The sequence below is a fragment of the Misgurnus anguillicaudatus genome, chromosome 17, assembly GCF_027580225.2.
Source record: "Misgurnus anguillicaudatus chromosome 17, ASM2758022v2, whole genome shotgun sequence".
NCBI lineage: Eukaryota > Metazoa > Chordata > Actinopteri > Cypriniformes > Cobitidae > Misgurnus > Misgurnus anguillicaudatus.
In genome coordinates this window covers 34514798-34532537 of record NC_073353.2, presented here as the reverse complement: position 1 = coordinate 34532537, position 17740 = coordinate 34514798, and the positions used below count along the sequence as shown (strand labels likewise).

Below are 17740 nucleotides of genomic sequence, written 5' to 3'. Positions count from 1 at the left end.
ACTGATAACATGTGATAAAATCAAACCTATGACATTTTAAGCATTATTATCACTCTCAGAAAAAAGGTACAAGAAGGTACAAGAAGGTAAAGTGGTTGATGTCCTCAGAGCAACATTATGTTGACCCTGGGACAACATTTCAATCAACCAATCAGATTTCAGAAATAAGCTTTTAAGCTTACAACCAGGATTAGTGTTACTAGACCATTGTTTTTTTACCTACTTCCCTCTGATTTTAGGGTGTTTGTGGTTTAGGTGGGTTTAGGTTTTATTTACAGAAATGCTGTCCTTGGGTCAACACCATATAAGGACATCTCTCACTTGGCATAATCAGGGCAGTACATTTCAAAAAGTACACTTTTGTACCTAAAAGGTGTATATTGGTACCTCAAAGGTACGTATCTGTACAAAAAATTGTACATTAGGACCTTTTACAAAGGTACCATCCCACACTGCAAAAAAATGAATTTCTTACATCTTGATTTAAGAATTTTTTAGATATTTTAAATGAAAACAAGACAAAAATACTAAGAAAGTGTCTTCTTGAAAATCATTATTTGAAGTGTGCAGTGACAACATTTGTACCTTTACACAGCAAAACATGACTTTCTTACTTAGTATTTTTGTCTTGTTTCAGTAAATTAAGATGTCTTTTTTGATGAGCAAAATGACCTAGGAAAATAAGTCTAGTTTTTAGACCAAAAATATCAAATTTAAGCGTATTTGTGCTTAAAACAAGCACAAATATCTGCCAATGGAATAAGAAAAAAATTCTTGAATTAACTGTTTATAAAAAAGTACATTTATTTTAAGAAAAATTTTCTTATTCCATTGGCAATTTTTTGCCTGTTTTAAGCACTAATTTACTTCAAGTTTATATTTTTTGTCTAAAAACTAGACTTATTTTCCTAGGTCATTTTGCCTATCAAGAAAATACATCTTAATTTAAGAATTTTTAGATATTTTTCTGAAAACAAGACAAAAATACTTAGTAAGAAAGTCATTGTTTCTGTGTTGCTGGTACACTCTTAAAAATAAAGGTGCTACAGAAGGTTTCTCGCAGTGATGCCATAAAAGAACCATTTTTGATTTCTCCAATATGAACCATATGAATCATTTAGTCAAAGGTGCTTGGAAAAAGCATTTCTTTCTTAACTTTTTAAAGTCTAAAGATTTTTTCAACAGAACAATTCTTTGGATATTAAATGTTCCTTATGGAACCATACATTAAAAATGGTTCTTCTATGGCATTATGTACCACCTTTAGTTTTAACAGTTTACTTTGACATGGCAGTGTGATAAAACGCTATGCAGATAACTTATGGTCAGGATATTCTCAAATTTGTCCAGGTTCACATCATGAACTCTTTCAAATATGTGTCAATACAGTTTTTTGTTATATTTAACACAATGTAGAACAAAAGCACCAGCATATTTGTGTTCTGTGCCCTGTCCCCAGGAATGCTGGAGAAGTCAATGCTGGTATTGAATAAAAGTCGTGAGCTGCTGGAGTTTATAAAGGACTTTCGATCTGAACAAGCCCTGCGGTATGGTAAAGCTTCTCATGGGGCCTGGAACAGCGTTGGAAAGGTTGAAGGTTTAATGGAGATTCTGCAGGATAGGCGCAGACAAGTGGATCTTCATATGAGACAACAACAGCATGAGCGGGAAATGATCCATCACATTAGCCAATGGAAGCAACAGGAAGAGGAAGTAGGTTACTTTTTGTTTATTGTGTCAGGTGCAATGTGGGACTTTTAGCTGCTTCTAGTGTTGAGACTGTGAATTGCAACCAACGGCTCTGTCCACAACTCACCCCCTACCTTTCGAAATGCATATTTAGCTACTGTAGCCACCACAGGACAAATATGCCCTCACTGTCTGTCTGTGACAACGTAGTGACAAAAAAGAGCAGTTTCTCCATTCAGGGCTACTGTAGAAACATGGTGGCGCGAAATGGCGACTTCCATGTAAGGGGACTCGCGTATATGTAGATAAAACGGTTCATTCTAAGGTAAAAAAAACCCAATACAGTTCATTATGTAATAGGGCGGCATGATAAATCGCATGCGATTGTCACGTGCATCTCGTCAGTAAAGCCGGTTCCTTGATAAGTAATATATCGCCATCAGCTGCTTTCAGATGGAGTGGCATTTACTTCACAGAGCTGTAGTTCATTGACAAGGTGGAAAAAATATTGCATTCATAATCGCAGGCGATTCATCCACGTAAGGTCTTTATACACCACTGATAATATAATTATGTATGTGTTATTGGGTTTCTGTCAAGAGATCCTTCTTAACTATTTCCCTGCCTTTGAAGAGTTATCTTGTCAATTAAAGGCGCTCTAAGCGAATCTGTATGTCATCACTTTTTGTTGATGTTTGAACTGTTTTCAAACAAACGGAGCGTAGCTAACTCCTCCCTCTCCCTTCCGTGCTTTCATGAACGCGCTCAACCCCCTCCCCCAAATCCTTCTTGTCGTTTATTGGCTGGAACACTTTGTTATGTTTCGTGGTGGTAGGTTTGGCCACTGTGTTTTTTAGGGCTGAAACGATTCATCGAGTTACTCGATTTACTCGATTCAAAAAATTCCTCGAGGCAAAAATTCTGCCTCGAAGCCTCGTTAAATTCCTATGACGCGCACTACACGCGCCGAGATCTGATTCACACGGACCGTTGTTCAATGTTCAGGAAGCACATCATAGCGCGTGATACATTTTTAATTTAGTTGGCGCGATGGCGGAGCGAATATGTCCATAAACGGCAGAGAGAGACTGTCTAAAGTTTGCGATCATTACATTCAGCATCTGAACTGAAACCATCCACTGTTGTTTCACCAAGCGTCGATGAAACAAGGTAACTTAGCTTCCGCTGATTTTAATCCCATACTGTATTTGTAGCGATGTCGTTATGCGGTTTGACTAGATATGATGTTTAACTTTGATGTTTTTAAGTAGTAAACGTATTCACGTTCAATTGCAGGACAGTATAGTTTAAAAAAGAACCCCTTGACACACACGCATGCACTACAGGTGTGTGTACCAAAAAACGGCACCACAGTGCAATCATATATGGGCAACTTGTAATCTGACATTTTTTGTTCAATAATAATAATCTCTGTCTTATTGGAGTTTAGCATTAGGAAGTTATTCTCTCTCACGCGAGTCAGACCGATCGCGCAATGCATCACATATGCTTAAACTTTTATGTAGCCACGCAACAATAATTTTAGCATGCATTCACTGTATACAGCGGGATGTGATGTTGTGATTTTTCGAACGGATTCTTAACCTAAAATGCACCGCAATGCAAGTGATGCAAACCAAATGCAGCGTTCTATTGAAAAGTAATGTATGTATTTCTGCAGTACCAAAATGCAATGAAGCAACTGAACGTCTGACTGGGGTGTCACTCTTCCTCACGCCCAGAACGCGTGCACACACACAAACACAAGTGCACGTGCGCGCATACACACAGGTTGTTACCATAGCAAATAGGCTCACCCCAGAAATGATATATTATATGTTAAAAGCCTAATGGTAAATGCTGCAGGTGTAGAAATGTACATATACCAGATATTTACTTTGATGTCAGGGCTAGATTACAGCATGAAACCTGTTGTGCATATTAATAAATTAAAGTGTTTAATTGTTGGCACTAGCACTTATAAACACTAAATGGGTAAAAAATTGAAATAAATAGGCTTATTTCTTGGAGCCAAATACCTCTGTTTTTTTTTAGAAATAAAAGCCAAATGCTTGCACATTTTACAGCCAAGTCATTTTCGTTATGCATTATTTGTTTTGGTTGTTTAAAAACACACAAAAAAATTATCCGATTACTCGATTAATCGATCGATTCAGTGCTAGATTAATCGATTACAAAAAGAATCGATAGCTGCAGCCCTAGTGTTTTTATTGAAGTTTGTGGAGCCTGGACTGTCTACAGAGATCGCGATTTTTACAGTTTGATCAGCAGTCAGACAGCAAGCAGATAGTGAGGATATGTTTGCTGTATGTAACATAAAATGTTTTATGGTCTAAAATTTGTGAATTCGCTTAGAGCACCTTTAAGAGAAAATGCTTTCCTGCCATAAGGAGTTTTTACTGCAATCCACATTTCCGCTATTATCCACCAGGTGGTGCTCTTACCCAACTTATAAAACACTGAAGCATCCACTGATCCAAAAACAATAACAATTCTGTGGATGTTTTGATCATCATTCTGAATCTGACTTCTAATAAAAGTCCTTTACAAAAATGCAATTATTTCAAAATATCTCAAAATAATTATCTTTAAGTTATTTCTCATAAAAAGTCAAATGTAAAACAAAGCTCCTATTATAACCTTTAGAATTAAGTGTAAGTAGCACCAATTATCCGATTCACGATTAAACATCTACTTTGGTGTGTGTGTATTACTGTGGATTTACACCAAACGCGAAACGTGCAATCGCATCGCGTTGCTTGCTCTAGATTACTCTCGGGATTTAAGTTTGTGTCATGCAAATTTTTCCCTCGAGTTAAATATTTTCAACTTGGGCGAAGACACGATTGAGGGGAATAGCGCGTGTTTTCACAGCAAACGCGCCACCCATATCGCGTCATTCGCATCGCGCCACGCGAGGACGCGTTTGATCGCGTCTTTGCATTGACTTTGTATGTAATCTACTCGCGCAAATCGTTTAACTCGCATCTGGTGTAAACCCACAGTAGTACATGTTAACGATATGCAAAAGGTACAAACCCCAAAGTAAATGATGATGCAAATTATCGTCTCCAACGTAAATCTCTTTTCTTGGACTACAACAAACACCACACGGATTGTAGGCAACAGTTTACTTCCTGGGATTGGTGATGTAGAGAAGACCGACATTATCATAATTCATTCCGCTTCGGACTCACAGCCTGTAAGTTAACTCCTGTTAGCATTGCATTGTGACGGAATCATTCAAACATGGTAAGGAGCGTCACATTTCCGGCTGAGGTATTCAGGCCAATCACAACGTACAGATTAGCTGGCAAATCAGGGACACAGAGCTTTCAAATCCGTACGCTTCAGGAGGAAAGGGAAATCTGGAGCTACAAAAATGTACGGTATTTAGAAAATAATGTTTTTTAACCATAAACCACGCAAACCAAATACACAAAATAACGTCGTTTTTTAACAATGAAATAGGTGCACTTCAAATATTACTATACTATTTAAGACTCGTGTGAAATGAAGTATGTTAAGTTCACTATTTTGCAAGCTATTCAAGTTAGACTGTTTGTTAGTGCTGGCTGTACTTTCTTACTAATAACTGAAAAGTATATTGTAAGATGTTGTTAAGCTGTCATTTATTTCCAAATCAAAATGAAGTTAATTGTCAAGCAGATGAAACCCTCCAAATGATGACCGAATAAAATTACAGCAGTCAAGTGTCTTTGGCCTTTCTCCAAAATGAGCATAAATCTGCTCCTAATCTTAGAGGAAAAGTAACGGTTTAGTGCCAAATCAATTCACCAAAGTCCACAAAACCTGCTATTATATATTGAATAGCTCTGTAATTAAATAATGCTGCAGTTAGTGGAAATTATCATTTGTATATTGGCACAAACTCTCGCTGTGCAAAGACATTTTGATGACCGACAGTCTTTATAAAATGTTGAGCTAAAATAACTGGCCAACATACTTAACATGCTGAGAGGTCATATGCACTTGCTTTTAAAACAAGCTCTGTTGGAAACCATTACTGCCCTCAAGGCCAAGGACTCTTTCACATAATAAACATTTTAAATCTGTTAAATTAAAGATTTTTTATATTTTAACAAAAACAGCAATTTATTCTGCTACAAATCAACAATATTAAATCCCTAAAATGTCATAATATGTATATGTCATATATTGCATCATATTTATTTTTATATCTACTATATATAAAATATTTATATTTATTATTTTACTTAATTAAATATTTTTTATAGTATAGAAATATGTTAGACTTTCCACTGTATCTGTACAGTATAATGCCTATATTATAACGCATTTTATAACATCTCTGTATGTAATAACTGTGCTTTGTCAAGGTAACAAGGTGGTTTAACGAAAAGATGGCTTTGTTCTTGGAAAACAATCAGCTGGGTTCATCCCTGTCAGAAAATGAGGACTTATTTCAGGAATACAAAGAGTTTGAACAGAAAGTCAAGGTAGGATTGTGACACATTCATAAACATTCGACCCCCATACAGATATGGATTCTTTCTGATGAATGAATTGGGTTTCAAATTCTCTTTTAGGACTGGGGTGTGCTGGTTGAAAAGCTACTACAGGAAGCATCTGAACTGCTTTCCATAAATAATTGCCCGGACCTTGAGCGTTTGTCTGAGAAGAGTGAGAAACTGAAAGCCTCGCATCGGCGGATCTTCAGTCTGATGATAACTCGTCTGTCTGATCTACAGGAGAGCAATGCCTTTTACAGGAGTGCTAATAAAGTACGTAATCCAGTAGCACACGCTGTGACTAAACTGCTTTGAATAGCTTGAGATCTCAGTATAGTTCACTTCTGTAATTTCTTCTGGTTATAAACAGCAGGATGTTGTTTTTGTTGGTCGCACTGCCTCCTAGTGGAGTTGTAGCCTATGCTGGTGTTTATGAGAGTGGCTTTAAAGAAGAGAGATCATTGAGTGATTTATGTTGTGTTTTCCATACAGTAGGCCTATTACATTACATTAATGTTTAATAAGACTGGGTATAATGGATAGCTATTTACTACTTTGATGCTATTTGTTTATGCATTTACTTTCAAATGACAGCGGGTCCACAACTGCATCATCAAAAAATTTCTAAAAGAATAGAGAAGTTGTGGTTTCAATTTACTCCAAAGTCGGTGGGCAGATGAATCTTTTAAATTCAGGCATGCCCAATTCTGCAAAAACATTAATTATACTGCACTGCAAAAAATGATTTTCAAGAAAAAAAATTCTTAGTATTTCTGTCTTGTTTTCAGTAAAAATATCTACAAATTCCTAAATTAAGATGCTTTTTCTTGATGAGCGAAATGACCCAGGAAAATAAGTCTAGTTTTTGGACCAAGAATATCAAATTTAAGTGATTTTGTGCATAAAACAAGCAAAAGGATCTGCCAATGGGGTAAGCAAAAAAATCTTGAACATTTTTCTTAAACACTAAATTCAAGAAAAAATCAAGAAAAATGTGCTTGTTTTATGCACAAAATCACTTAAATTTCATGTTTTTTGTCTAAAAACTAGACTGATTTTCTTGGGTCATTTTGCTTATCAAGAAAATACATCATAATTTATGAATTTTTAGATATTTTTACAGAAAATAATAGAAAAATCCTAAGAAAGTATTTTTTTTTGCAGTGAGAATACTGTAGTATGCATTTAAGAAATGTTTAGTATACTACAATGTACTATAGTTAATACTAAAGTATATTACAGTATTTCTGCAGTTTACCGATTCACGGTAGTTCATATTAAATTAATTCTGTAGTATACCTATAAGTATAGTAATATTATATTATACTACAATTTACTATAGTAAATATTAAGGTATATTACATTATTTAATACAGTTTATCAAGTCACTGTAGTCCATATTATGAAATACTGTAAGTATACCTTATTGAAGTATAATTATTATAATATACTACAATTTACTGTAGTAACTGTAGTATGTAGAATGCGTTATTGGAGTATAGTAATTATTGAAATATCCTACAGTATACTATAGTAAAAAAATCGCAATTAATCACATACAAAATAAAAGTTTTTTGCATAACATATATGTACACTGTAAAAAATACTTTGCTGCCTTAAAATTTTTTGTTGAATCAAAGTCATTTTAACTTACTATTATTTATCTTGACTAGAGATGAGTTGTTATAACTTATAAAATTAAGTTGACTTTTCTCAACTATATTTTATAAGTTGTGACAACTCATCTCTGTTGACATGACTTGTAAATTTGAGTTGATTTAACAAAAAATTTAAGGCAGCAAAGTATTTTTTACAGTGTATGCACTGTGTGTAATTATTTTGTATATATAAATACACACACATGCATATATGTATTTAAGAAACATTTACATGTACACTGTACAAAAAAAACTTTGCTGCCTTAAAAATTTTTGTTAAATCAATTCAGATTTACAAGTCATGTCAACCGAGATGAATTGTTATAACTTATAAAATATAGTTGAGAAAAGTCAACTTAATTTTATAAGTTATAACAACTCACCTGTAGTTGTAACAACTCATCTCTAGTCAAGATAAATAAAAGAAAAGTTGAAATGACTTGTAAATCCAAGTTGATTCAACAAAAAATTTTAAGGCAAGAAAGTATTTTTTACAGTGTATATACATATTTATTTAGATTTTAATATATATTTTTTATATATAGATGATAATTAAACACAATACACACACAAATATACAACCCAATATCACGCAAATACGTGACTATTTCACGTATGGACCAACGTGAAAATGTCACGTTTTGCCGGTTTTGAACGTGAGCATGTCACGTTTTCTGTTTGTGTCACTTTCACGTTTTGGTTACTCAACTTTTTTGTCCTAATTTCTTACCATTGTTGCTTCGGTTTAGGGTTAGATTTACATAAAATGACATCCTTACCTAAACAAACTCTAACCCCAACGTCAGGCGACAATTGGTTAAAGTTTAGAAAATATAAAAGAATAAGTCTTGTATCTTTTTTTTATAAACCAATACTTAAAGTGACAAATACTTAAAGTGACATATAACACAAGCACCAAATCTAACCCTAAACCGAAGCGAAAATGGTTTGAAAATAGGACAAAAAAGTTGAGTAACCAAAACGTGAAAGTGACACAAACAGAAAACGTGACATGCTCACGTTCAAAACCGGCAAAACGTGACATTTTCACATTGGTCCATATGTGAAATAGTCACGTATTTGCGTGATATAGGGTTGAAATATATTATGCAAACACAAACTTTTATTTTGTATGCGATTATTAGCGATTAATCTTTTGGCAGCCCTAATTTTTTTATGTGGGGAAGTGTGAAAGTCATCATGCTGGCATTTGAGTGAATGAATACATCCTATTTTTATGTCACATCTAAACAGTGAATCAGACATTTTAGATAAATAGGATTTTATGGCAACATACATACTGTATATTTTTGATTTGCAGGCATTTGAAGTGTTGGGAGGCATAGAGGTTGCCATTAAGGAGTTGAAGACTAAATCTCTGCCATTACCCGAGCTAGCCAAGAAACACGAAGAGTTTTCACGCAGTATAAAAGAAGCGGCCACAGAGCCTTTTCAGAGAGGCCAGGTGTTACTTCAGAAACTCAACCCACAAAGGTAAGAAGACAAAAACAGATCCAGCAATATGTTTAAAAATAATCCTTAGATATCTGTGGAGTGATAAAAGGATTGTGATGTTCTGTTCAGTATCAGACAATTCCAGAGCAGGCACATGTTTGTGTGTTTGTTTGTTAGTGTTGGAGGACTGCAGAGGATGCTGGGATACATCAAAGAAAGAGTGGATGTGCTGAACCAAGAGTGCCACGCCCACAGGAAGCTAACAGACACAAGACAGCAGGTGATGTCATCATTTGAAGATCTTGTAGATAAGGTAAAGAAATTTCACCTTTGAATAGTGATGCTTTCTATATTTTGGCCTGTCTGTGTAAATGTGCCTGATTACGATTTATTTACATTACAGTTTAACACTTTACAATAACATTGTATTTGTTAAAATTAGTAAAGGCATCAGCTAACATGAACAACCAATGAACAATATATTTTTTAGCTTTTTTTTATAATTTCTAATGTTAGTTTAAGGGATAGTTCACCCCAAAATGAAAATTCTATCATGATTTACTCACCCTTTAACTAACATGAACTAACAGTGAATAATACTTTAAAATGATTATTAACTATTTCCCCGCCATTGACTAGTTATGTCGTCAATTAAGAGAAAACATTTCACTAACAATGACACTTTCCTGACAAGTTTTTTTTTATGGTAATCTGTAATTCCACTAGATGGCCCTCTTACCCAATTTATAAAAAAGCGAATTTAATCAATTTTAAACTCTGTGTATGTTTTGAGGATCGTTCTGAATCTGATCTCTAACAAAATTCCTTTATAAAATGCAATTATTTCAGCTTTTTGCTCAACATTTGTTATTTATGAAGATATTTAAGAGGTTATAAAAAGAGTAACATGATCTCACGGAAAGTCGCGTTATAGTCACAAAAAATGTGATTAATTTTTTTTGTCCTTGGCACGAAATTCTGCTACGCCTTGAGCACAAATGTCTTTTTCGTGTTTTTTATATATATATATTTTTTGGGCCATTTCGCCTTTATTTTGACAGTAATTGAGGAGAGGATAGGAAAGTACAGGGAGGAGAGGGGTATGGGATCGGCAAATGACCACGAGCCGGAATCGAACTCGGGTCACCGAAAGTCTTTTCGGGTATTTTTCGTGTCATTTAATGTACTGTTTTCTAATTTTTTCTCCTATCTTCTTATCATTGTCGCTTGGGGTTGGAGTTAGATTTGGGGTTTGGCTTAGGATGTAATTTTATGTATTTGTTTCTACATGTTTTTCTTCGGCTTTTAAAACTATTCTCGCGTGGAGTTGGGGTTAGAGTTGGGGTTTGGGTTAGGATGTCTAAAAATGTAACAGAAAGTCATTCTAACCCCAACCCCAAGTGATAATGGTAAGAAAATAGGAAAAAAACAATAAGAAAACAATACATAAATGACACGCAAAAAAGTCGTGTCACAGCCAAAAGACATTCGTGCTCAAGGCACATAAAAAAAGTGAAATTCGTGCCATGGACACGAATAAATTAATAAAAATGTTTGTGACTATAACACGACTTTCCATGAGTCAGTCAGTCTGAAAAAGAGAACAAATGAAGATATGAAAGGATTTTCCCGTTTTGTTTTTTGTTTGAAAGCAGAGGGTCTGTTCTTTCATTTGATATATGTGTGCTTATATATTTTTGTGAACATCACAAATATGCTGTCTGGCAATTTAAAAAAAGTCTGTCGAGGAATGAGTTAATGTTAACAAATACAACAATATTGTAAAATGTACTGGTGCTGCTTTAAAACAGGGACCTAAACTATAGAGACACAGCGCAGTTATGCAAATTTGAAAACCACGCCCACCGGGGGGGAAAACAATCCAAACGTCTCCATTGACTTTGTATTGCGAGAGGCCGCTTCCTTGTCATTTCTGGCTTAAAACAAAAAACAGAATAATGCCTAAAAGCTGCTGTGTGACAATATGTACAGCTAACAAGCCAAAGAACCCAGAAATAAGTTTTTATAAGCTGTCGACGCAGTGGACGCAGTTCTACCAATATGAAAAGTTGCCTGTTTCCACTTTTGTGTCTTTAAACGCTCGTTTTTTGAGGTCAACAGCTTATAAAAACTTATTTCTGGGTTTTTTGGCTTGTTAGCTGTACATCTTGTCACACAGCAGCTTTTAGGTATTATTCTGTTTTAATCTGTAAATAAGTTTTTATAAGCTGTCGACCCCAAAAAACGAGCGTTTAAAGACACAAAAGTGGAAACAGGCAACTTTTCATAGTACTCATATTAGTAGAACTGCGTCCACTAGGGGGAAACGTAGGCGGCGATCCACTTTTTTCTCCTTAAAGGCTGAGTTTTACTAGCCTGGTGAAACCAGACTCTCGTACATTAATTTCATTTGTACAGAGAGTCTGGCCACGCTCCATTGCAAAGCGTTACTTCCGTTAAGGAGGGTCTCTGTTGAAGTTTAAAACTATTGGATCTGCCCAGAGTCACTCTGAATCTGTCATAACCAATCGCTAACGTTTGGTCGTGAAGTATGTCACTCAGTCTGGCGCACGACCTCAACGTCTGCGTTCTTAGCCACTCCCCGCTGTTCGCTGATTGGACCTGCAGATTTTTGCCAGAGAAAACGAAACTCTACACAGCAGTCCCAGACGTTGTTCTGAAGCGAAATGAAAATTAAGCGGAAGAATGTAGGAGGGCGGAGCCAGGCTAGAGTTTTATGGCTTGACAGCTTATAAAAACGTATTTCTGTTTTTTTTTGGCTTGTTAGCTGTACATATTATCACGCAGCAGCTTTTAGGCATTATTCTGTTTTTTGTTATAAGCCAGCAATGACAAGGAGGCAGCCTCTCGCAATACAAAGTCAATGGAGACGGTTTGATTGCCCCCCCACCGGTGGGCGTGGTTTTCAGGTTATGACGCGCTGCGCTCTGTCTTTGACTCTGCCAGGTCTCCACTTGGATCAAAAAAAGCCACAGTGTTCTCTCGGCTAATACAGAACCTGGTTCAACTTTACCTGAGGCTGAGGACACCCTTAACAAACATGTTGAGCTTCTCTCACAGTCTCAGGTGACTGCATGCTTATTGTTACCTATACACAAATCTAGAATCAGTATAAACTACAATATAAACTTTTCACTGATTTATAAAAAAACAAAAGTGACATAAACTTTAATGTGCAAAATCTCATCTTGAGTCTGGTCTATGAATTATACTGTATTTTTGTTCTGAAGGATGTGATAAAAGAATCCGAGCCTATTGCTAATTTTATAAAAGAGCTACGAGGGCTGGAATCCACCGAGACAGCCGAGTTGTCCAACAAAGCCTCACTTTTGGCAGAGGAGATGAAAACGCTGGTCAGGAACATTTCATTACACGTTGAGAGTCTCAGACCGTATGTGGATTTCTTGCGCTGTGCTGATGAGGTACGGTAATACCGATTGATATTTGTATCGAAACCAATTTATGTTCTGCTACTCCAATGAGGATATTTCATGCGATGATCCAGGTTGAGGAGCGCATTAGGACTTTGCAGGAATGCTACAAGAACAAGCCAGAGGAAGAGGAGGAAAATGAAGGTGCAGGAGCATCCATGAAGGACATGCTGGATGTAAAGTGGCAGACGCTGCTGCAGAAATTTTTTACCATGCAGGACCTGGGTAACAACTTCATCAACTCTTCTAACATGGTAGGAAACTTTGAAGGCCGTTATATTGCTGATGGAGGAATCTTGGAGTTGACTCGAGTTGTCATTTTTACTACCTGCAGGTTAGTGGCAACTTGAATCTTAATGTTAAAGAAGCAGGACATGTTGTAGAGAAATATATGGAGGCTCTGAGCAAGAAGAAATCTGAGTTGTCTGACTTGTGGACATCTTGGCAACTTCATTATAGCCAGATCAAATCTGTGAAAAAGCAGTGGAAACGATTCAAGGATCAGGTCAAAAAGGTAACATCCTCAGTCAATAAAAAAACATGACATTGAATATTTATGCATTTGGCAGATGTTTTTATCAAAATGATTTTATCAGTATGTGTTTGGCCTGGAAATCATACCCAAAACCAATGGCTTACCAACTGAGCTACATGAACACACACAGGGCATCAAAATTGACCCTGTTCACTTTGTTTAAGGGATACCCAAAAATGAAAATTTTGTCATCATTTACTTACCCTCATGTTGTTTTAGACCTACAAATGAAGAGTTTTGTTCCAAAACGCAATAAATACATTTTGACTATTTGGGAAAAAATTTGTTTTCTATAACAAGAAAGTGACAAGATGAAAACAATCATTTTCTGTTACTTTAACATTAGCATCTTTAGGTTATATAACATTTAAAAATTCAAATCCGTAATTTGTTTTTTAAAGATTTATTATAAAAACGGATTATTTTTCCGCAAAATGCAATAAATCCATGACAAGTTTTTCAAAATGCTATAAATCTATTGAATTAATATATAAATGTGCATTCATCTTTGCCATGTTATATTCATTTAGGCGACTAGTGTTATACATTGATAAAAAAAATGTATGTCATTAATCAAAACACTTACTTTGTCATACTAAGAACACTGTCATTGCTGCTGTTATACTTGGGATGTCGTCACTGAACTTTTTTGACAGCGATCAGCGGTAAAATGTTTGGGTTCTACTCGATTTTCGTTGACTTCAAATAAAATAATGGAACGTTTTTCATAAGATACTCTGGGGTCAATGTGTTAGCATGACAGAAGCTTGATGCTGTCGGGAGAACAAGCAACAGCCGGCATTTATTCTTCGCCCGAGTGCCTCTCATGTAAATTATTAGATTTTGATGGCTTACGTTTCTTTCCCGCCACAGAAACCCACCACAGGTTTATCAATGCCATCAAAAGTATTATTTTGTTTGTTTGTTCATCACGAAGTACAAAGTAGATGAGGAAAACTAGGATTCTGCGCCGCCATTATTGTTTACAATGTGTGGAATAGTGCGCTGTGATTGGTTGAGCAGATGTATTGCATTCTGCAAGGAAGGAGGACTGGCTTTAATCGCGATTTGGGGATAAGGGGAGAAAAGATGACAGCAATATTTGAAGTTGTCCTAAGACGAGAACTTGCATTGTTTAAAACACAAAGACAACTTTTATGAAAGGTTTTGATACACAATAAAAGTTGGCTGGTGTATTTGTTGTTATGTGTGGATCCTTAAAAAAACTGTCTTAAATATTTAATTGATATGTAATACTAATACCTTCTTTTTTGGTTGATGACACAAAGTTTATGAGATAAATTTTAATAAAAAGTTTATTTTTCATCACTTATAAGAGCATTTAAAGAAAGTATTGATTTAATTCAAAATAAAATTTTATTGAGAGTCAACCTTTTTGTTCATTCCCTGCAGGTTCTTCATGATTTAAAGTCAATGGATGAGATCTTTGCTCCAGCATCAAAAGTTGATTTGGGGGGTGATGCTCACACTGTGTCTAAACTCCAGGAGAACTTCAACTCGGCAAAGCCTCAGTTCCTGGTATAAGCAACTTTTTGTTGGCTCGGTGATCTTATACTTTCAGAAAATAAATGGTCAATAAATATTCCCTTGCTGTTACTGGGGCAACTTTGCACCTAAAGATTTCATATTAACACCTCAGAGGCTTGGGGCACACTCATATGTTGTCTTGAACCATGCCCGAAAGTGATGCGCGGGTCAGGTTTTTTTCCAAACTGCGGGTCCCCCTTTTATGAAATTATTTGACCCACCCCAGCTCGCCCTGCACCACTGTATCTATTTTTTAAATTCGCAACCATTAAATAGACAGGCTTTTTTTAGTCTGAAAGTGCTTGGAAACAGCCGTTAGATTACATTACCATGTAAACCTGCAACAACATACGCTTCAGTTTGTTTTGTTGTTGTGGCTGGCAGCTTCTTGGCACTTTCGTGACATGAAGCCACAAGTTTGGGGACGTCACGCAAGTTATGTTGCTACGTAGGCCTACGCATTGTAACCTTATCAAAAACCTAATAAAATATGAAAATATATATTTCAAACCATTTTATATAGGCTGTAGGAAAATGCAAGCAACATACATGTTTTTTTATTTTATTTTGTTTTTAATGACTCAACCAGCAAATAAAGTGACAATTAGTTTTGGACAGTGAGTGTGCTCTTATTTGGTACCAAATGTACAATATACATAAATGGTACATATTAGGACCTTTTTAAAGGGCACTGCCCCAGTGACAGCTTGGGGCCATTTTCTGACACTTTATCATCTGTATGATTTAAGCTATTTTACAACTAATCTCAGTTTTTAAAACCTTTCTAGCAACTAAATGCAGAAGTGGAATTCCTGGTTAAGACTTCGGAGCTGCTTGCATTGAAAGGAATACCGGTCAAAGAGAAGAACGAGAAAGTTTCTGAGCTCCTGCAATTGCATCAGCGTGTCAGAGATAAGATGAGAGAGTATGAAACCGTTCTCAGCATGGCTGTCAAATTTCATCAGCTTTATCAAGAGGTGAAATTACATTTCCACCAGAACACTGTAACAAAAGACTATCATAAAGGTGCTTCATAGAATGAACCATTTGTGGTTGCATGGTTCCATAAAGAACATCCAAATAACCTTTCTGTTTCACAAAAGTTTCTTTGTAGAGGGAATACAAGTTCTTAAGACTACTAAAAGAAATGAAAGAAATAGTACTGGGGTACTTTCTGGATCAAAAATGCTTCTCCTATGACATTGCTGTGAAGAACCCTTTTAGCACCTTTATTTTTAAAGTGTACATGACCTCATATTGCCATTTTCCAGGATTTCAGAATAAAATAAGTTATCAACACTATGAAATAATGCAAAAGAAAGTTGTGTAAATTACATAAAATCTTAAAAATAGAGGTGCTTAAAACGTTCCCTAGTGATGCCATAGATGAACCATTTTTGGTTCCTCAAAGAACCATTAAGTCAAATGTTCTTTAAAAACCCATTTCTAAAAGAACCTCCAGAGATCCTTTTTTCACTAAAAAAGTCATCTTTTATGAAACAGAAAGGCCTTACAGATATAAAGCAAGCACCTTTCTTTTTAAAGGGGACATATCACAAAAATCTGACTTTTTCCATTAAGTGCTATAATTGGGTCCCCGGTGCTTCTATCAACTTAGAAAATGTGGAAAAAGAACAACCCCTGAACTTAGTTTTGGTAAACCATTCTCTGGAAGCATGTGAAAAAATAGCTCATTGAAATTTGGCTCCCCTTGTGATGTCAGAAGGGTATAATACCGTCCCTTAATCTGCACTATCCACATCACTGTCATTTAGTACAGATTTACATTTGAAAGGAGAGACCCAAAAAAGGCACATTTTTGCTCACTCCTACAAAGTGGCAATTTTAACATGCTATAATAAATTATCTATATGGTATTTTGAGATTAAACTTCACATATGCACTCTGGGGACACCGAAGATTTATTTGAAATCTTAAAAAAAGTCTTGTCAAATATCAAATATAGTGACCAAAACTGCTATACAGTACATACACAATTTTCAAAGTTTGTGAGAAAAAATCACAGATCCTTCTAAAATTATAATTATTATTTCAGCTGGATACTGTATTAAAAGCCGAACCAGTGGCTGTGTTTAATGACACCAGTCAGGCCAGAACTCAACTGATTCAACATCAGGAGCGACAGAAGCACGTTCAGCATCTGTACACGCTCGCTCTCTCACTGGGTGCTGACATCACCAACACTGTACAGCAGTCGGTGCGTATTGCAGACATTGATTTATAATATTGTATATAGTTATTATGCTGTATGCATTCGATGAGGTTCTTACTTCAACTGCAGCATAAGCATACCTTATAATATTAACTGTAAGCATTGAATAAAATACTTGTATAGCAAGTTCTATAAATAATCATTTCTTCTTCTTTTCCATGTTCCCTTTCCAAGCGGCTGCTGGTGTTGTCAGTAGATCGGTTATGTGAGAAGCTAGAAAAGTTGGAAAGAGGAAGCACTAACTGGATCACAGAAGCAAATAGGTGTGAAGAGAGTTTAATGAGCAACGTCCACTGCTGCATCTATAAGGAAGAGATCGGTGAGGTGAGTAATGTCTGTAAAAGAGATTAGAGATTAGAAGTTTGATTTCAGTCATTGATTTTAATCTTTGACATAACCTCAGTCAGTACACTGCAAAAAATGATTTTCAAGAAAAAAAATATTAGTATTTTTGTCTTGTTTTCAGTAAAAACATCTAAAAATTCTTAAATTTAGATGCTTTTTCTTGGTGAGCAAAACGACCCAAAAAAAATAAGTCTAGTTTTTAGACCAAAAATATCAAATTTAAGTGATTTTGTGCATAAAACAAGCAAACAAATCAATGGGGTAAGCAAAAAGCATTTTTCATATACACTAAATTCAAGAAAAATTCAAGA

At 35.6% G+C, this 17740-nt stretch overlaps 1 protein-coding gene across 2 annotated transcripts in view; it reads left to right on the top strand.

Annotated features, from left to right (window-relative positions):
- ccdc141 (coiled-coil domain containing 141) overlaps positions 1-17740 on the top strand; it is a 43548-nt gene that overhangs the window by 11844 nt on the left and 13964 nt on the right. For both annotated transcript variants that reach the window (XM_055215346.2, XM_055215345.2), the window contains exons 5-17: positions 1460-1713; positions 6072-6191; positions 6282-6476; positions 9183-9355; positions 9494-9629; positions 12284-12403; positions 12568-12759; positions 12843-13022; positions 13103-13282; positions 14717-14842; positions 15640-15828; positions 16908-17069; positions 17259-17408. In XM_055215346.2, the coding sequence (XP_055071321.2) occupies positions 1460-1713; positions 6072-6191; positions 6282-6476; positions 9183-9355; positions 9494-9629; positions 12284-12403; positions 12568-12759; positions 12843-13022; positions 13103-13282; positions 14717-14842; positions 15640-15828; positions 16908-17069; positions 17259-17408 (2177 nt within the window). The remainder of the gene's footprint in view (positions 1-1459; positions 1714-6071; positions 6192-6281; positions 6477-9182; positions 9356-9493; positions 9630-12283; positions 12404-12567; positions 12760-12842; positions 13023-13102; positions 13283-14716; positions 14843-15639; positions 15829-16907; positions 17070-17258; positions 17409-17740) is intronic.